At 36.4% G+C, this 21,466-nt stretch overlaps 1 protein-coding gene across 7 annotated transcripts in view; it reads right to left on the bottom strand.

The window, feature by feature from the left end:
* Positions 1-21,466, bottom strand: part of SENP7 (SUMO specific peptidase 7) — a 162,013-nt gene that overhangs the window by 123,332 nt on the left and 17,215 nt on the right. For 6 of the 7 annotated variants that reach the window (XM_059164284.1, XM_059164277.1, XM_059164281.1 and 3 more), the window contains exons 2-3: positions 19,708-19,760; positions 9,460-9,558 (exon numbers count right to left, since the gene is read on the bottom strand). In XM_059164284.1, the coding sequence (XP_059020267.1) occupies positions 9,460-9,558; positions 19,708-19,760 (152 nt within the window). Of the gene's footprint in view, positions 1-9,459; positions 9,559-14,827; positions 14,974-19,707; positions 19,761-21,466 lie in introns of all 7 variants that reach the window. The other variant, XM_059164279.1, reaches the window with a different exon arrangement.

Below are 21,466 nucleotides of genomic sequence, written 5' to 3'. Positions count from 1 at the left end.
AAATAAATAAATTAAATTAAATTTAAAAATTTTAATGACAATGTACAAGGAGCCTGAAATCACTTCCTCCCACAGACATACCATCTATATTTACATATGGAACAACTCCCTCTGAAAAAACCCAGAAACTAGCTGAACAACTCCTCTAAATATTACAGGATTGGGAAAAAGCATTGAAACATGCAGGAGAAGCTGAGATAATCTAACCATAAACACCACCCCTGGCAAAATGGAACACAACCAGGAGAGAATTGAGAACTCCTAGCTTCGCCTAAGGTACAAAGGATTTGGACCCTACAACTGGCACCCTAACTGGGATTGAGCACCGTACTTGGCTCCCTGCTCAGTGGGGAGTCTGCTTCTTCCTTTCCCACTGCTCCTCCCTACCACTCATGCTCTCTCTGCCTCTCACACTCACTCTCAAATAAACATATAAAATCTTTTAAAGGAAAGAAAATTACGGACCAATATCCCTGATAAAAATAGATACAAAATTCCTCAATAAAATATTAGCAAATCCAATTCAACCATACAAAAGAATCATACACCATGATCAAATAGGATTTATTCTAGGGATGCAAGGAAGGTTCAGCATCCACCAATCAGTGAAGGTGATACACCCCATTAACAAAATAAAAGTAAAACACATCATCTCAACAGATGCAGAAAAAGCATCTGACAAAATTCAACATCCATTCTTTAATAAAAACTCTCAATGAAGTAAACTCTCAATGAGAGTTTAATAAAAACTCTCAATGAATGTACCTAAATATAATAAAGGTCATATATCATAGTGCACACTGCTTATCATACTCAATCGTGAAAAGCTGAAAGTTTTTCCTCTAAAATCAGGAAGAAGACAAGGATTCCAACTCTACCCACTTTAACAGAATACTAACCAAATCTTGCAATTAGGCAAAAAATAAATAAATAAAAGACAACCAAATCAAAAGGAAGTAAAATTGTCTCTATTCACAGGTGACATGATATTATATATAGAAAAGCTTAAAGATGCCACCAAAAATCTTGAATTTAGGATGGACCGTGAGGGCCTAATGCTAACTGAAATAAGTCAGACCGAAAACAAACAAACGAACAAATACTGTATGAATTCACTCACAGGAGGAATCTAAGGGAAAAAAAAAAAACACCAAACTTATAAAAAGAACAAATTTGTAGTTACCAGAGTTGGAGAGTGGGCAAAGTGAGTGAAAGGGGTCAAAAAGTACAAACATTAAGTTACAAGATAAATAAGTCCCAGGAGATCGAGTCCCACATCGGACTCTCTGCTCAGCGGAGAGCCTGCTTCCCTCTCTCTCTCTCTCTGCCTGCCTCTCCATCTACTTGTGATTTCTCTCTGTCAAATAAATAAATAAAATCTTTAAAAAAAAAAAAAAAAAATAAGTCCCAGGAATGTAATATACAGCATGGTGATTTACTTAACAATATTGATTATTTACCTGAAAGTTGCTAAGAGATGTTAAAAGTCTCATCAAGAGAAAACTATTACTGGGGTACCTGGGTGGCTCAGTGGGTTAAAGCCTCTGCCTTCAGCCCAGGTCATGATGTCAGGGTCCTGGGATCGAGCCCCACATTGGGCTCTCTGCTCGGTGGGAAGCCTGCTTCCCCCTTTCTCTCTGCCTGCCTCTCTGCCTACCTATGATCTCTCTCTCTCTGTCAAATAAATAAATAAAATCTTTAAGAAATATATAAGAAAACTATTACTATGTGTTAACAGATATTAGCTAATCATTCTGCAATATAAACATATATCAAATTATTATATTGTATACCTAAAGCTAATACAATGTTATAGGTCAATTATATCCAAGAAATAATAATATCTTATCAGTACTGGCTTATCAACTGTAACAAATATACCACATTGATGCAAAGATATTAATAAAGGAAAGTATGTGGGAGTAATAGGGGAAGGGGAATTGAGGGGCATATGGGTATTGCTGGTACTACCCCTTCAATTTTTCTGTAAAGCTAAAATTACTCTAAAAATAAAATCCATTAACTAAAAAAATTAACAAACTGACTATATCAAGTGCTAAGAAAAATACAGAGCACCCAGAACTCTCCACACATTGCTGGTGAGAATGCAAAATGGTACAAACTCTCTGAAAAACGGTTTGTCAATTAATATACACTTATCATATGACCCAGGAATCCCACTCTTAAATATTTACCCAGAGAAACTAAAATTTATGCTCACAAAAAAAAAAAAAAAATGCAAACACTTATAGGAACTTTATTCCTAATGCCCAAAATCTGGAAACAACCCATATGTCCCTTAATGATACACACAAAACATGAATGAATTTCAATGACATTATGCTAAATAAAAAGTCATTCTCAAAACATTATACACTAGGATTCCATTTTATGTGACATTCTGGAAAATGTAGAGGTATAGCTACAGAAAACAACATTACCAAGGGTTAAAAGTGGGAACAGAGTATAATTACAAAGGAGACAGCACCAGGGGATTTTCTGGAGTAATGGGACAGCATAATATCTTCATTGTCATGATACTTATATGAATCTATAAAGATCCTGTAATTCAGAACTGTACACTAAGGAAAAAAACACAAACACACACACACACCCTTTTATTATGGTGATGGCTGCAAAAGCATATACATTTGTCAAAGTTCAAAGAAGAATTAAAATGGATTAATTTAATTGCAAAAAATTAACTCTCAATAAAATTTATTTTAAAAGAGCAAAAAAACTGAACACACACTTCCCAAAAAAGATATATTATAGCCAATCAACATATGAAAATGTCTTAATACCATTAGTCATCAGGAAAATGCAAATTAAAACTAAGCCCAAAAGTCCATCAACAGAAGAATTAAATAAACAAACTGTGTTATAGCCACAAAATGAAATACTACTTAGTAATAAAAAGGAACAAACTACTGATAGATGCAAAACAGGGATGGATTTCAACATTTTACTGAGCAAAAGAAGCAAAATACGAAAGAGTATTGTATGAACATATATACAAATTATTATTTATGTAGGCAGATGCATTTTTTTTCTTCAAAGAGATGAAAAAAACTATTAATGGTGGTTGCCATTAGGAAAAAGGAACAGAGAAAGAGTATTTATTTATTTCACCGATACCTTTCTATACACCCCAAATATTCTAACCTTAAGCAATTTTTTCCTTTTTTATCTCAACACAAGTCATCTTTTTTTTTTTAAAGATTTTATTTATTTATTTGACAGAGATCACAAGTAGTCAGAGAACCAGGCAGAGAGAGAGAGGAGGAAGCAGGTTCCCTGCTGAGCAGAGAGCTTGATGCGGGGCTTAATCCCAGAACCCTGGGATCATGACCTGAGCTGAAGGCAGAGGCTTTAACCCACTGAGCCACCCAGGCACCCCAGCATAAGTCATCTTATCTCATTTATTATTTCTGGTTTTTGTGCCTTGTATAAGAAACAAATGTATTATGACAGTCAAATTTTTAAATAATGTTAAAGCAACTACTATTAATGACAAATCTTTCCTCTGAGAACGAGTTAGAATAGATGGTTAATTTTTCTCGTCTGTACATAAAAACATATTCAACATGACTTAAAATTTGCTATCCTAAAATGCTAATGTTATGAACTGAATTGTGCTTCTCCTGCCAATTTCATATATTAAAGTCCTCACTGTCAATATGACTATATGTGGAAATGGGGCCTTTACAAAGTTAATTAAGTTTAAATGAGGTCGTAAGGGTAGGGACTTAATCCAACAGGACTGGCATCCTTATAAGAAGAGAAGTACCAGAAATGTGAGTATATAGAAAAAAAGGTCATAGGAAGAAACAGCAAGAAAATGACCATCTATAAACCAAAGAGAAAAGGCTTACAGAAACCAGCCCTACTGGCACCTTAATCGTGGACTTCAGCCTCCAGAACTATTGGAAAATAAATTTCTGATTTTTAGCCACCCAGTCTGTGATACTTTCTTATGTTAGCCTAGCAGATTAATACAGGCTCAAATGGACAAACTGGAAAATCTGAGAAAAATTCTATTTTTAAAAAATGACCATGAGGGGAGGAGTCAAGATCACAGAGAAGTAGCAGGCTGATATTATATCAGGTAGCAGGAGATCACCTAGATAGTTTATCAAACCATTCCAAACACATACAATTCTAACAGGAGATGAAAGAGGAGAAGAGCAGCAATTCTAGAAACAGAAAATGGACCACTTTCTGAAAGGCAGGACCTGCGGAGAAGTGAATCCAAAGCAATGGGAAGAAAGACCGCGGGGTGACAGGCCAGCTCCCAGAAAGCGGCAGAGCAGTGGAGCACAAAATCAGAACTTTTTTGTTTTTTTTCATTTATTTAACAGAGAGAGAGAGTTCACAAGTAGGCGGAGAGGCAAACATGGAGAGAGGGGGAGAAAGCAGGCTCCCTGATGAGCAGAGAGCCCGATGCGGGGCTTGATCCCAGGACCCTGAGATCATGACCTGAGCCAAAGGTAGAGGGTTAACGCACTGAGCCACCCAGATGCCCCCAAAATCAGAACTTTTAAAAGTCGGCTCCACTGAAGGACATTGCTCCAAAGGCTAAGCTGGGGTGAAGCCCATGCACAGACAGCGTGGTCTCGGGTCCCACGGGGTCACAGAAGGATTGGGGGTGTGTGAGTGTCACAGAGCTCACAGGTATTAGAGAAGGGAAGCTGGCTACAGAGACAGAGCTGAGGAGAGAGCGCTCAACTCAGGGTTACCTTAAACTGTGATCCGTGGCACACAATAAAACCCTTAAATGACACACTGGATCAGATGGACATCACAGATATATACAGAACATTCCATCCCAAAGCAACAGAATATACATTCTTCTCTAGTTCACATGGAACATTCTCCAGAATAGATCATATCCTGGGTCACAAATCAGGTCTCAACCATTATCAAAAGATTGGGATCATTCCCTGCATATTTCAGACCACAATGCTCTGAAGCTAGAACTCAATCACAAGAGGAAATTTGGGAAGAACCCAAACACATGAAGACTAAACAGCATCCTTCTAAAGAATCAATGGGTCAACCAGGAAATTAAAGAAGAATTGAAAACATTCATGGAAACAAATGATAATGAAAACATAATGGTTCAAAATCTGTGGGACACAACAAAGGCAGTCCTGAGAGGAAAATATATAGCAATACAAGCCTTTCTCAAGAAACAAGAAAGGTCTCAAATATACAACCTAACCCTACACCTAAAGGAGCTGTAGAAAGAACAACAAAGAAACCTAAACCCAGCAGGAGAAGAGAAATAATAAAGATCAGAGCAGAAACCAAAAAAACAACAACAAATCAAGGAAACTAGGAGCTGGTTCTTTAAAGAATTAATAAGATTGATAAATCCCTGGCCAAACTTATCAAAAAGAAAAGAGAAAGGACCCAAATAAATAAAATCATGAATGAAAGAGGAGAGATCACAACCAACACCAAAGAAACACAAACAATTATAAGAACATATTATGAGCAATTCTATGCCAGAAAATTTGACAATCTGGAAGACACGGATGCATTCCTAGAGAAACAGAAATTACTAAAACTCAACCAGGAAGAAAAAGAAAACCTGAACAGACCCATAACCAGTAACGAGGTTGAAGCATTCACCAAAAATCTCCAAACAAACAAGAGACCAGGGACAGTTGGCTTCCCAGGGGAATTTTACCAAACATTTACAGAAGAATTAATTCCTCTTTTCCTGAAACTGTTCCAAAAAATAGAAATAGAAGTAAAAGTTCCAAACTCATTTTATGAGGCCAGCATTACCTTGATCCCAAAACCAGACAAGGATCCCATCAAAAAAGAGAATTACAGACCAATATCCTTGATGAACATATATGTGAAAATTCTCACCAAAATACTAGCAATAGGATCCAACAGTACATTCAAAGGATTATTGACCACGACCAAGTAAGATTTATTCCAGGGCTGTAAGGTTGGTTCGACATCCGTAAATCAATCAATGTGATACAATACATTAATAAAAGAAAGAACAAGAACCATATGATACTCTCAATACATGCTGAAAAAGCATTTGACAAACCACAGCATCCTTTCCTGATCAAAACTCTTCAAAGTGTAGGGATAGAGGGTACATACCTCAATATCATCAAAGCCATCTATGAAGAACCCACAGCAAATATCATTCTCAATGGAGAAAAAACTGAGAGCTTTTCCACTAAGGTCAGGAACACGGCAGGGATGTCCATTATCACCACTGCTATTCAACATAGTACTAGAAGTCCTAGCCTCAGCAATCAGACAACAAAAGGAAATTAGAGGCATCCAAATTGGCAAAGAAGAAGTCAAACTATCACTCTTTGCAGATGATATGATACTATATGTGGAAACCCAAAAGACTCCACTCCAAATCTGCTAGAACTTGTACAGGAATTCAGTTAAGTTTCAGGATATAAAATCAATGCACAGAAATCAGCTGCATTTCTTTACACCAACAACAAGACAGAAGAAATAGAAAGGAGTCAATCCCATTTACAATAGCACCCAAAACCATAAGATACCTAGGAATAAACCTAACTGAAGAGGCAAAGAATCTATACTCAGAAAACTATAAAGTACTCCTGAAAGAAATTGAGGAAGACACAAATAAATGGGAAAATGTTCCATGCTCATGGATTGGAAGAACAAATATTGTGAAAATGTCTATGCTACCTAAAGCAATCTACACGTTTAATGCAATCCCTGTCAAAATCCCATCCATTTTTTTTTTCAAAGAAATGGAACAAATAATCCTAAAATTCATTTGGAACCAGAAAAGATATCAAATAGCCAGAGGAATATTAAAAAGGAAAGCCAAAGTTGGTAGCATCACAATTCCAGACTTCAAGCTCTATTATAAAGCTGTCATCATCAAGGTAGTATGGTACTGGCACAAAAAGAGACATACAGATCAATGGAACAGAATAGAAAGCCCAGAAATTGACTCTTAGCTCTATGGTCAACTAATATTCAACAAAGCAGGAAAAATGTCCAATGGAAAAAAAGTCTCTTCAACAAATGGTGTTGGGAAAATTGGACAGCCACATGCAAAAAAATGAATCTGGACCATTTCCTTACACCACACATGAAAACAGACTCAAAATGGATGAAGGACCTCAATGTGAGAAAAGAATCCATCAAAATCCTTAAGGAAAACACAGGCAGCAACCTCTTTGACCTCCCTCAGCCGCAGTAACTTCTTTCTAGGAACATCGCCAAAGGCAAGGGAAACAAGGGCAAAAATGAACTATTGGGATTTCATCAAGATCAAAAGCTTTTGCACAGCAAAGGTCAACAAAGCCAAAAGACAACTGACATAATGGGAGAAGATATTTGCAAATGACATATCAGGTAAAGGGCTAGTATCCAAAATCTATAAAGAACTTGGCAAATTCAACACCCAAAGAACAAATAATCCAATCAAGAAATGGGCAGAGGACATGAACAGACATTTTTTTTTTTAAAAGACTTTATTTATTTATTTGACAGAGAGAGAACACAAGTAGGCAGAGAGGCAGGCAGAGAGAGAGAGGAGGAAGCAGGCTCCCTGCTGAGCAGAGAGCCTGATGCGGGGCTCGATCCCAGGACCCTGAGATCATGACCTGAGCCGAAGGCAGCGGCTTAACCCACTGAGCCACCCAGGCGCCCCTGAACAGACATTTCTGCAAAGAAGACATCCAGATGGCCAACAGACACATGAAAAAGTGCTCCACATCACTCAGCATCAGGGAAATACAAATGAAAACCACAATGAGATACCACCTCACACCAGTCAGAGTGGCTAAAATTAACAAGTCAGGAAATGACAGATGCTGGCGAGGATGCGGAGAAAAGGAAACCCTCCTCCACTCTTGGTGGGAATGCAAGCTGGTGCAGCCACTCTGGAAAACAGCATGGAAGTTCCTCAAAAAGTTGAACATAGAGCTACCCTATGACTCAGCAATTGCACTACTGGGTATTTACCTTAAAGATAAAAATGTAGCGATCCGAAGGGGCACATGCACCTGAATGTTTATAGCAGTGATGTCCACAATAGCCAAACTATGGAAAGAACCTAGATGTCCATCAACAGACGAATGGATAAAGAAGATGTGGTATATATACAATGGAATACTATGCAGCCATCAAAAGAAATGAAATCTTACCATTTGTGACATGGATGGAACTAGAGGGTATTATACTTAACAAAATAAGTCAATCAGAGAAAGACAATTTTCTTTTCTCTTTTTTTTTTTAATTTATTTATTTGACAGACAGAAATCACAAGTAGGCAGAGAGGCAGGCAGAGAGAGAGGGGGAAGCAGGCTCCCCGCTGAGCAGAGAGCCCAACGTGGGGCTCAACCCTAGGACCCCAGGATCATGACCTGAGCCGAAGGCAGAGGCTTTAACCCACTGAGCCACTCAGGCGCCCCGGAGAAAGACAATTTTCATATGAGCTCCCTGATATGAGGAAGTTGAGAGGCAACGTGGGGGGTTTGAGGGGTAGGAAAAGAATAAATGAAGCAAGATGGGATTGGGAGGGAGACAAACCATAAGAGATTCTTAATCTCACAAAACAAACTGAGGGCTGCCGGTGGGAGGGGGATAGGGAGAAGGTGGTGGGGTTATGGACATTGGGGAAGGTATGTGCTATGAAGTGTGTAAACCTGGTGATACACAGACCTATACCCCCGGGGCTAATAATACATTATATGTTAATAAAAAAATTTTTTTTTAATGACCATGAGTTGTACCAGCACAAGGAAAAATATTTAAAATGTGCCATCTTGGGGGCACCTGGGTGGCTCAGTCAGTTAAGCATCTGTCTTTGGCTTAGGTAATGATTCCAGTGTCCTGGTATCGAGACCCGCTTCCGGCTCCCAGCTCAAGAGGACGCCTACTTCACCCTCTCCCTGTGTCTGCCCCATCCCCTGCCTGTGCACCCTGTCCCTCTCTCTCTTTTTCTCTCTCTCTCAAACAAATGAAATCTTTAGGAAAAAAAAAAGTGCCATCTTAAGCCTTATTCATGAAAGTTCCATAATAATGCTTAATAGCAATAAAATCAAAGTCCAGATTTATAATTAGAGTACCTTTTTAAAGTATAGTTCCACCACATTTTAAGATATATCCTCTCAAATTTACAAAACAAGAGCAAAAGAGCAAATGATTCCAATAAGCTTAATATTCTCATAAATTTAAAATATCTTTTCCAATAATGAGATTTAAATTTCAAGAAAATAATCATACAAAGTAAGGTATACTTAAACTAAAGAAGACCCTAATCTCAAAGCATCACTTCAACAAATACCAGAAATAAACAAATTAAAAACTACAAATAATATAAGAAAACCCCAGCAAGAATATATAAGAAAACGAAAATTCAGTTTTATTAAAATATTTTAAACACACCAAACAACACTATGTACTTAAAAGAAATTAGTTTTTATTTACCCCCTGCAAAGGGAGATCCCAGTGTTCTGAGCTTCTTAATTTGGACAGTGGTGACTGAACATGAACATCTTCTGGTTTCGCATTTAACATCTGTGTTATCTGAAATCAGAATGAGAAAATAATTGATTTAACTGAAATATAAATAAGAATTGAATCATGTTAATCGAACTAACAGGACCATTATATTAACCCGCCTTAATATTTTGCTATTAGTGTTTTGGGTTTTTTATTTGTTTGTCTGTTTTTAAATTTTTTATTTTTTATAAACATATTATATTTTTATCCCCAGGTCTGTGAATCGCCAGGTTTACACACTTCACAGCACTCACCAAAGCACATACCCCCCCCCCAATGTCCATAACCCCACCCCCCTTCTCCCAACCCCCCTACCTCCAGCAACACTCAGTTTGTTTTGTGAGATTAAGAGTCATTTATGGTTTGTCTCCCTCCCAATCCCATCTTGTTTCATTTATTCTTCTCCTACCCCCTCAAGCCCCCATGTTGCATCACCACTTCCTCATATCAGGGAGAATAAGTCAAGCGGGTTTTTTGTTTTTTTAAATAAGCACTACACCTAACGTGAGGCTTGAACTCATGACCCCCAAATCAAGAGTCGTATGATCTAATGGCTGAGCCAACCACATGCCCCATTTGGCAATTAGTTTTATTATTTTTGTTTTGCAATTAGTTTTAAAGAGTTTTAAATTCAGTGCTTAATTTACAGACAGCTAAATATAATTTTATTTTAAAAACCTCTTATTCAGATGTCTGGGTGGCTTGGTCGGTTAAGCGTCTGCCTTCGGCTCAGGTCATGATCCCCTGGTGCTGGGCTCCCTGCTCAGTGGGGAGTGTGGTTCTCCCTCTACCCCTCCCCCTGCTTGTTCTCTCTCTCTCTCTCTCTCTCTTGCGTGCACGCACGTATGCACAAAAATAAGTAAATAAATCTTTAAGAATAAATAAATAAAAATTTAAAACCTCTCATTCAGTATTAAGGTAGATAAATTAAGTATCCCAATAGCCCCCTAACCATCTCTTACCCATAGTCTCTACCTCTTCTCATCTTTCAAATGCTATCCCCATAGTTCTCTAATATGCAAATCTAATGATCATTACATTTAACAAACAACAATGGCACCTGCTACTTACAGATAAAACTCTTTAACAATCTGCGATCTTTAATATCACCCACATATCACCAACTCTACATCCCAACCACACCATTTACTCAACTTCCTTCAAACATGCATTATTTTATATATTTAGACCTTTGTATGTACTGCTTCCTTTGTATGTATGTATGAATTCCCCTTCCCTCTATTTTTCCCTTATTAAATACTTCAGATTCAGCTCAAAATTATTCTTCTATCCACACAACTGTCACTCCTACACCAAAGCATTCCTTTCTCTAGGTAATAGTACTTGGTACATTTCTATTATGTTACTTATATTATATGTATCAAACTATATTATAAATATTTGTCTACATGTCCCTCTTCTCCAGGCTGTGGAGGTCTTTAAAAGAGAGTGCTCTGGGTGCCAGGATGACTCAGTCAGTTAAGCATCTGCGTTCAGCTCAGTTTGTGATCTCGGGGTCCTGGGATTGAGTCCCATAACCAGGTTCCTGCTCAACTTAACGTCTTGCTTCTCCCCCTGCTTCTGCTCCTCCCCACTGCCCATGGGTACTCTCTCTCTCACACTCTTGTTCTCTCTCAAATAAATATATTTTTTTTTAATTAAAAATAGGGGTGCTATGGTGGCTCAGTCATTACGTGGCCGCCTTCAGCCCAGGTCATGATCCCAGGATTCTGGGATCAAGCCCCACATCGGGCTCCCTGCTTAGTGGGAAGCCTGCTTCTCCCTCTCCCACTTCCCCTTCTTGTGTTCCCTCTCTCACTCTCTCCCTCTGCAAATAAATAAAATCTTTTTTTAAAAAAATTTTTTAAATAAAATAAAGAGAGTACCCTGACCTAGTAGACTTTATATCTCCAAAGTGTATGGCTCATGATGTGCTGAATAAACAAATGAATGTATGGACTGTAACCACAAGTTTGAAATCATTTGTTTAGAACTTAAATAACTTAAATTTCACATTAAAGTTATAAACAATAGTTAAGTATCAAATTCAGCCTACAAAATATAATATATAATAAATACCACATCAACTATAATCAGTAACAATCCATAAAATAATTTCAGTGAGAGTAGAGCATAAGTCAAGAGGACAAAATAAATTTGAAGAAAGGATATCCCAACCCTTATTTCACTAGCACCTATGAATTGATCCTCTTAGGTACTAATAACTTAATTATCTATATCTAATCTGTATAAAAAGGTACCTGTTTTTAATTCTTCATCTGCAAAAGACAGTATTATCTCTAAATTATTTCCTTTATATTCTTAATTAGGGAACAACAATTGCTTCCTCAAAGGTAAGGGCTTCAGGCTGTTCACACCCATGGATTCTTTGTGAGCAGGTTAGTTAGCCTACATTGGATTTTATAGCATACTCTGTTTTCCAGAAATAGCCACACCAATATTCCACACCCCACATGCTCTTCTTCCGATGTGCTACTGACAGTCCTCTAACATCAGGTACAGTCTACATTCCTCCCCCTTGAATCTGGGCAGGACTGTGATGTCCAAGGCTAAATCATTAAAGGCAATACTTGTATTTTTTTAGCCTGGTCTCACATGCTTGTGTATTCTCCCTTCCTCTTTTTTTTTCCCCCTCTTTCTCTTAGTATACATATCCCAGGAGAACTGAACCAATGAGTAAAAAAATCCTGGACATCCTTAAGCCTCTATAATGGAGAGATTTAAAAAGACACAGATATACACCAAGATGCTGATTCTTCTCAGAACAGGTATCAAGATAAGTGAGTGAGCGAACCTTTACAAGCCCTGGCCTCCAAGCCAACCTAGCTAACTCCCAAGTAAAACAAAGAAAAGTTCTCTCCAATTGAACCCTTCCCAGACTGATGATTCCTGAGCAAAGTAAGTTCAAGCCACTAAGTTCGGGAGGTTATTTGTTACATGGCCCTAGTAATAACCTAAAAATTTACTCAGTTCAAACTTGAAGGATGGGGCACCTGGGTGGCTCAGTCAGTTATGTGTCTGACTTCAACTTAGCTCATGATTTCAGGGTCTTGGGATCCAGCCCTATAAGGTTCCCAACTCAGTAGCAAGTCTTTTTCTTCCCTGGATTGCTCTGCCCCTCTCCCCTACCCAGGTCCATTAGCTTACTCTATCTCTCACTCTCAAAAAAATATTTTTGTAAGAAGAGCTAAAAAAAAAAAAACCTTGAAGGACAGCAACTAAGATTTGGAAAAAGGAAGAGCTGGTTATGCATGTTGAGTATTCTGTAAAATCAGTTTCTTATAAAATATTCCTTATGTCTGGGGCACCTGGGTGACTCAGTTGGTAAGCAGCTACCTTCGGTTTAGGTCATGATCCCGGGGTCCTGGGATCAAGCCCTGCATCATCAGGCTCTCTGCTCAGCGGGAAGCCTGCTTCTCTTCCTCTCCCATTCTCTTGCTTGTGTTCCCTCTCTCACTCTCTCTCTGTTTCAAATAAATAAAATCTTTAAAAAAACATTTTCCTTATGTCTTCCATGGAAGATTTTATATTACCTTTTCACAATAATTTATGTTCAATCACTTTACCTATGAATGGATTAGATTCAGTATCAATGAATGAATTATTTACTCTAGTAAATACTGATGCATACTTCCATTAGGATGGACACAAAACATAATCTATCCTATTTTCAAAAAAGGTAGTTCTCTATTCCTCCAAAGTATAGACATATGAAATCTGGATGTTTATTAATACTCTATATACTAATATCAGAAGCTTTGAAAATCGAAGTATAAAAATAAATAAATAATAAATAATGAAAATCCAAGTATATATAAAAATTATGAACAGAGATATATATTCTATATTACTTTTAATATAGAAAAACCAGAAACAATAATAAATGAATAATTAAACAAATTTATGGCAAAACTAAACCAAATCAGATACTATTCAATTGTTATTAAATAACATGTTCCAGAAGATTAATAATATTAAGGAATTATTTTGGGGGCACCTGGCTGGCTCAGTCAGAAAAGCATGCAACTCCTGGAGCACTGGGTGTGGTGCAAAAACAATGAATTCTGTTATGCTGAAAAGAAATTAAAAATAAATAAATAAAAATAAAAGCATGCAACTCTTGATCTCAGGGTCATGAGTCTGAGCCCCACATTGGGTGTAGAGATCACTAAAAATATATATATATATATAAATTAAAATTTAGAAAAAAAGAAATTATTTTGAATATAAGTATAAAAGAAAAACATATAGAGAATGATCTTTCTTTCATAAGACAAAATAAAATACCCATGAGTAGAAATAAAATATGAAAGGTTATATACAAAAATATTTAACAGTAATTATCTCTAGTGAGTTAAGAGGTGATTTTTATTTTCATGTTCTCTTAGTTTCCAAATTTTTTTTAATAAGAATACAATGCAATTATTAAAGGCAAGGGGAAAATATTAATACTTAAAGCTCCAGAAAAACCTCACCTATAGCTTCCTGATTAATAAATTACAGATTTAAATCTCTCACTCTAATACTGTATATGAATATAGAAGCAGATTTCACGTACAACTAACTACTGTCAATATTTTCTACACTCACTTTTTTCTTAATGATTAATTTAAAAAAAATAATGGAAGCCTTTTTGCAACAATCTCATCTATTCTTAGACAAATTTTAATCATGGTCTCAGCTGTGCTGTGTACAATCAACAAAGATTCTAAGCTATTCATGATTCTGCAAAGCCTATAATTCCATTTACAAAAATCCAAATGGAGTCCTAATACTCTCAAGTATTTTCAATAGTCTTCTAATACTTTAAAAAGTCAAACTGAATTTTTTAAGGCAAAAATGGGTTCTAAATCCCCCTTCAAGTTATATTTAAATACATTATCAGAACTCTAATAACTTCCCAAAAAAAGCTCAAGAACATTTGTTTTATTTATTAATGTTCAAATGTAATACTAAATAAGCCCTTCAGCAGATCAAGTCACACAGCTACTTTTAGGTACACTTTATACATAATTCATTATAGTATAGCCTTCAAAAGAGAATGCTATCAAAAGCAGATAATCCAGGGGGGAAAAAATATACTGGAATCCACTGACAAGCTATTTATTATAAACATATGCTCTTTAATTTGTTTAGACTGAAATGACCTCTGCCATGTTTTTAACAGAGAACTTCAAAAGTTTAATCTATTACTTGTTCAAATACTACATCAGTACGAAGCTATTACTTAAGGAAAATTGGGAGTCTGCCAAAAGGTATAACCAGGACTTACCAAAGAATAAAAGTCTTAATTTTCAATATTCAGAATAGAGTAGCAACTTCCCATGTATAAATCCAAAAACTGTGGATCTCCACAAAGTATTCACACTCTTACTTCACATTTATCAAGAGATCAGTCTTCAATTAATGTGAATTCAGCTATCAAAAGGCCAGAAATAATTTAGTAGATAATTATGTTCCAGAGATTTAGCTACAAGGATAATGACTACAGCGCTGTTCCGTTTTTTGTTTTGTTTTTTTTTTTAATTAAAAGCAACTCAAGTGGCACCTGGCTGGCTCAGTCACTAGGGCATGTGACTCCTGATCTCAGGGTCATGAGTTTAGTCCCATATTGGACATAGAGTTTACTCAAAACAAGCAAACAAACAAAAAACCTCAAAACAATGATAGGATATTAGTCAAATTAACTGTGATATACCCATATAACTGAATACAATGTAGTCATTAAAAATGTTTGCCATGGTTTCCCTGATACTTATGTCTAGTATAGTGTCAAATACATGTTAAATATTCAGTAAGTATCTACCCAGAAATGCTTTAAATTAGATTTCAGAAAATGATGTTCACAATATGTAGTTAAGTAGAAAAAGCAAATTATAAAACAGTACTCTGTGATTTTCTATTTTTAAATATTTAAATATGTGTTTATTACAGATGGGGCACCTGGGTGGCTCAGTGGAAAAGCATCTGTCTTCGGCCCAGGTCATGATCCCAGAGTCCTTGGATCGAGTCCCACATCAGGCTCCCTGCTCAGTGGGAAGACTGCTTCTCCCTCTCCCACTCCCCCTGCTTGTGTTCCCTCTCTGCTGTGTGTGTGTGTCTCTCTCTCTCTAATAAATGAAATCTTTAAAAAAAATAAATAAATATGTGTTTATTACAGATGGATATACAGAGAGAAAAACTAGAAAGATATACATCCAAGCATTAATTTTGGTTCCATCTGAGTGGTCTCCTTTTCCCTTAACTCAATTTCCTAATTTATCTCCAACAAACTGCTTTTGCTTTAGAAATATTTTTGAAATACTTTAAACACAAAATGTATTGGGGTCTTGGCCCTATACCCATCAAAGCTCTAATCCTTTCAGTAATTTATATCCATAGCTACTTTGATAGAAAAAACAATAATATAAATCACTAATAAAAATTTAGTATGCTAATTTTTAAGAAATTCCACATTTTTTTAAGATTTTATTTATTTACTTAACAGAGAGAGAGAGATCACAAGTAGGCAGAGAGGCAGGCAGAGAGAGGAGGAAGCAGGCCCCCTGATGAGCAGAGAGCCAGTTGTGGGGCTTGATCCCAGGACCTTGAGATCATGACCTGAGCCAAAGGCAGAGGCTCAACCCACTGAGCCACTCAGGCGCCCCAGAAATTCTACATTTTTAAATGCAATAGTATAACTTCATGTGCAGATTATAGTTGAACAAATAAGTAAATATATGATAGATAATAAGAGAAAAAAAGTTAAAATAAAAAAGGGGAAAAGGCTAGAATAAACTCTGTGGTGCTGGATTAGAATCCAAAGTCTCGGTACTGGGGCACCTGGGTAGTTCAGTTGGTTAGGTGTGTACCTTCAGCTCATCATTTTTATCCCAGGGTTCTGGGATTGAGTCCCACATTAGGCTCCATGCTCAGCCAGGAGCCTGCTTCTCCATCTCCCTCTGTCTGCTGCTCTGCCTACCTATCTATGTTCATTCTCTCTCTGTCAAACAAACAAATAAAATCTTAAAAAAAAAAATTATCAGGGGATGCCTAGGTGGCTCAGTCAGTTGGGCCACTGCCTTTGGCTCGGGATCAATTCCCGCAAGGGGCTCCTTGCTCCACAGGGAGACTGCTTCTCTCTCTGCCTCTGCGAGCCACTGTGCCTGCCACTCTGCCTGCTTATGCGTGTACGCTCTTGCTCTCTCTCTCTCTCTCTGACAAATAAATAAATAAAATCTTTTAAAAAAATTATCAGTACTAAACTCATGGTTTTTCATAGATGTAAGATAAATACAGAAATACAGAGATATGTGTATCTGTATGGATTAGTATACAAAAATTTTTCTAGTCTTCTCTAGTGAGAGCCTAGAAACAATGACACCTCACAAGCAATGAGTACACCTAGTACCCAGACCTGGATTTCTAAATACTATTCTTCAATGAAAGAACCAGGGCTCCCTGAAATGTATCATGGAGTACCAGAAAATAGTGCAAAAAAAATAAAAGGGCGGGGGGGAGCACGTTAAAAGGGCACAGGATCCAAACTGAAAGATCTTCCAATACCTACGCTAAACATTTTGTTTCAATCAGAAAAGCTAATAATGCTATAATAAATTATAACCCATAGAATAAATACCCTTGAGTCCATATTAATAAAAATAGGTAATTGAATAAATAAATAAGAAGAAAAGAGGGGCAGATCTCCGTTACAGGTGAACTTCAATTAATAAATGCAGAGGGAATAAGGGAAATAGAAAATCACTAACAATATCATATACACAACTTTTGCAGGGCAGATCCACTGCTACATGGTAAAATAGTGGGTGAAAGTTTAAGAAACAGTATATCTGCACAGATTCAAAGTATCTCTCCCAAGATATCTATTTATTACAAAGTAAAGGAGTAACTTTACAACAGAATGACCAGATAGTAGCCATCTTAAGCAGGTAGTCAAGAATGACATCACCAGTAATAAGACCTATCATTATTGTATATTGTGTACTCCTGACAGGATACAGTAAGAAGGGCATATCATGTGATATCCTTTCTAAAAATCCATAACTTTAATCTAATCCAAAGAAACCTGGCTGGCTCAGTTGGAAGAGCATTAGACTCTTGATCTTGGGGTTGTGAGTTCAAGCCCCACATTGGGTATAGAAATCACTTTTTAAGAAGGAAAAAGGAGTGCCTGGGTGGCTCAATGGGTTAAGCCTCTGCCTTCAGCCCAGGTCATGATCTCAGGGTCCTGGGATTGAGCCCACATTGGGCTCTCTGCTCAGCAGGGAGCCTGCTTCCCCCCTCTCCCTCTCTGCTGCTCTGCCTACTTGTGATCTCTCTCTCTGTCAAATAAATAGATAAAAATCTTTTTTAAAAAAAGAAAAGAAAAAGAAAAAAGGGAGACCAGAGACAAACCCAAAGAATATTTCTTTTCTGATTGAAACAAAATGTTTAGTGTAGACAAACCGAAGAATATTCAACAAAATACTGACAAAATCATAGTACTCTAAAAATGTCATGATCATTAAAAAACAAAGACTGAAGAACTGTCATAGAATTAAGGAAATCAAGGAGATATGATGCCTAATGCAAAGTGCAATCCTGGAATCGAAAAACAGTATTAGTTAAAAAAAAAAAAAACCTGAAGAAATCCAAATAATGTCTGTAGCTTAAAGTACTGTACCAAAGTTAATTTCTTAAATTTTGGTCATTATACTGTGGTTATATAGATATTAACACTAGGGGAAACTGAGTGAAGGGTAGATGTGAATGCTATACTATTTCTGTAAATTTTCTATAAATCTAAAGTTATTTGAAAATAAAAAGTTAGGGGCGCCTGGGTGGCTCAGTGGGTTAAGGCCACTGCCTTCGGCTCAGGTCATGATCCCAGCGTCCTGGGATGAAGCCCTAGGTCGGGCTTCCTGCTCAGCGGGGAGCCTGCTTTCTCCTCTCTTTCTGCCTGCCTCTCTGCCTACTTGTGATCTCTGCCTGTCAAATAAATAAATAAAATCTTTAAAAAAAAAAAAAAAAGAAAGAAAGAAAAGAAAAAGTTAAAAAAAAATACTGTCATACATCGAAAAACAAGAAAGAGAAATATATTATGAATATCTAATGGTGGACTTTCAACTGCATGAAGCAGCAACTGAAAACAGAGCATTTCACTTCATTAGAGGTATTAAACACAAAAGAAGAGGTAGTCAACAGAGGTATTTAAAACTGGGTATGACAGCAATGTAGGAATTTATTTTTACTCCCCCTCACTTACAGCACTTAAGCCAAATCCAGAATTTTGAAAGAAATCATACCCAGAAATGTGAAATAAGCCAAGGTAGAAGAGTACCTAAAGACATGCTCTGTTTAGTCTTGTCTGTATGCTCTTGATTCCCTCCCACAGCCCTCATTATGATTTCTTCACTTTAATCCATGAAATATGCCAAATTAAAGTTCTCTGTGCCAAATTAAAAGTCCTCCATGCATAATCTGGAATGCTTCAGAAAAAAGTGTCTAATGAATTATGAGGTATATCAGGGAACTACGGTGTTTAAATCACAAAATTCTAGGGAAAAAAGATAATCTTTCTAAAAAGAAACTAAATTTTTGAAACACTTCCAACATAAGTAGAAAATTCACTTTGCTTCTTTTGTAACTATTCGCATACACAGAAGGAAGGAAGGAAGGAAGGGGGAGAAAGAGAGAGAGAAAGAAAGAAAGGAGGGAGGGAGGGAGGGGAAGGGGAAGAGAAGGGAAGGGAGAAAGAAAAGAAGGGAAGGAAGAAATTTTAATAGGTATTTCAATCAGTAATTTTCAGCACATGACTTGAACACTTTCCTCTATCTACAGTAAAAAAATGAATGAATGTGAGGTATGCTAATATGTCCAGTTATCAAAGAAATACAGAAATGCTTTATACATTTATGTTTTATACAAAATCTAAAACAAGGCCTAGAAATTATACTGACACATCTTACAATGATTTAAACAAGGCAGATCCCAGAAAGTGTTTTTCTTTGTTAACCTTTTAATTAATTAGGATATGCCATTCCCTGCAAAACACTAATTAGTTAAGGTTTTATAAAATTTTCTTTAAGTTTTTATTAAAAAGACAAATAAAATACTTTCACTATTGGTAACTCTAAAGATAATGTATAGATTAAAAGCAAAACTAATGCATACCTTATGTAACTCAGAAGATGAAGACTTTTTCCTTTTTCCTTCTGTGACAATTTCTACAAAGACATGGTAAAAATTATCATTTAACATCTAAATGAAATAAACAATGTGATAAAACAAATCCTTTCATAGCCATCCTTTGTTTTAAAGTAACTTGTTAGAGTTAGAATTTACATTTATACATTTTACAGAACCTAACAGACTAAACATAAAGGTCAAAAAATAATCAGAAGAATAGCAAATTCTCACAAAATGCCTTCATTAAATAATATATGTATGATGACAATAGAAAAAATAAGAAAATGCTCTAAGAACTAAATAAGATATTCCCTAGCAAAAGTCCAATAGGTGTTTAATAAATGCTGGTTGAACCATATGATCAGATAAACATTTGTAATAGGGGAGGTTGCAGGTAGGAAGGGTTAAACAAAAGGTAAGAGGTATGTTTAGAATATTCTACAAAAGGACTTCCAGTTCTACTACATACCTAGGCATCTCGGCTACTAGGAAGAGTTTAACTGTCTCCTCAGCAACATTTTTGAAACTTCCTGTGGATTTTTCCTTTATGATTCTTTCATTCAATCAGCAAATATTTACTGAATGTCTATTATGTGCCTGGCATGTTTGGCAGTAGGGATAGTGTAATAAGCAAATTAAACACAGTCTAAGCTTTTTAGGAACTTATAATTTACTGGAATATATCACAGATTCCATAATAAAATTTAACAGTTCAAATCCATCCATATCTGGTCACTTACTTAAAAAAAGATATCACTACAATTAGGTAAGAAAGAGATGATCTTTACAGTAAGTAATGCTGAAGCAATCTGATAACCAAAAGGGAAAATAAATAAAACTTGACCTCTAGGGACGCCTGGGTGGCTCAATTGGTTAAGCAGCTGCCTTCCGCTCAGGTCATGATCCCAGCGTCCTGGGATCGAGTCCCACATCGGGCTTCTTGCTCAGGAGGGAGCCTGCTTCTCCCTCTGCCTCTGCCTTCCATTCTGTCTGCCTGTGCTCGCTCTCTCCCCCCCCTCTCTCTGATAAATAAATAAAATCTTTAAAAAAAAAAAAAAAAAACTTGACCTCTACCTCACACTATAAACAAAAGTTCATTTTAAAGGGATCATAGATTTAAATGCCAAAGATAAAAGAAATAAAGCTTCTAAAACAAAAAGGGGGTTATAACTTCATGATCTTAGGGTAGGCAAAAATTTCTCAAACAAGACACAATTAGCATTAGCCCTAAAGGAAAAGATTAATAAACTTAACTTCATTAAAACTCATCAAACCTCATCATTAAGAGAGTAAGAAGGCAAGCCACAGACTGGAAGATTATTATTTATAATACATTTATCCACATACAGTATGGTGACAGTTAATAATACTATATAATACATACATCTGTCAAAGGACCCAAACAAAAATTATAAAGAACTACAAAGCAAAGGCAAGACAACAAATCTTCAAGATGGGCAAAAGCCTTGAAATGAGAGTACGTGAGGAGAGAAAGAATACTGACTAGAACAGGATACAAATAAGCCTTCTGAGATGCTGGAAATGTTCTATGTCTTGATTTAGGTGACTGTTACACAGTATTTTTATACAAGTACAAAAAGTCACCAAACTATACTAAAGATATGTGTACCACGCTGTACTACTTCAACTTAAAGACAAAACAAAAAAAGCTTTAAAAACTACAATTACAACAAATGGACTATACTTTATTCAAAAATCTATACAGCTGCAATAATTTCTCTAA

The sequence above is a fragment of the Mustela lutreola genome, chromosome 2, assembly GCF_030435805.1.
Source record: "Mustela lutreola isolate mMusLut2 chromosome 2, mMusLut2.pri, whole genome shotgun sequence".
NCBI lineage: Eukaryota > Metazoa > Chordata > Mammalia > Carnivora > Mustelidae > Mustela > Mustela lutreola.
This window is presented reverse-complemented; position numbering and strand designations above follow the sequence as displayed.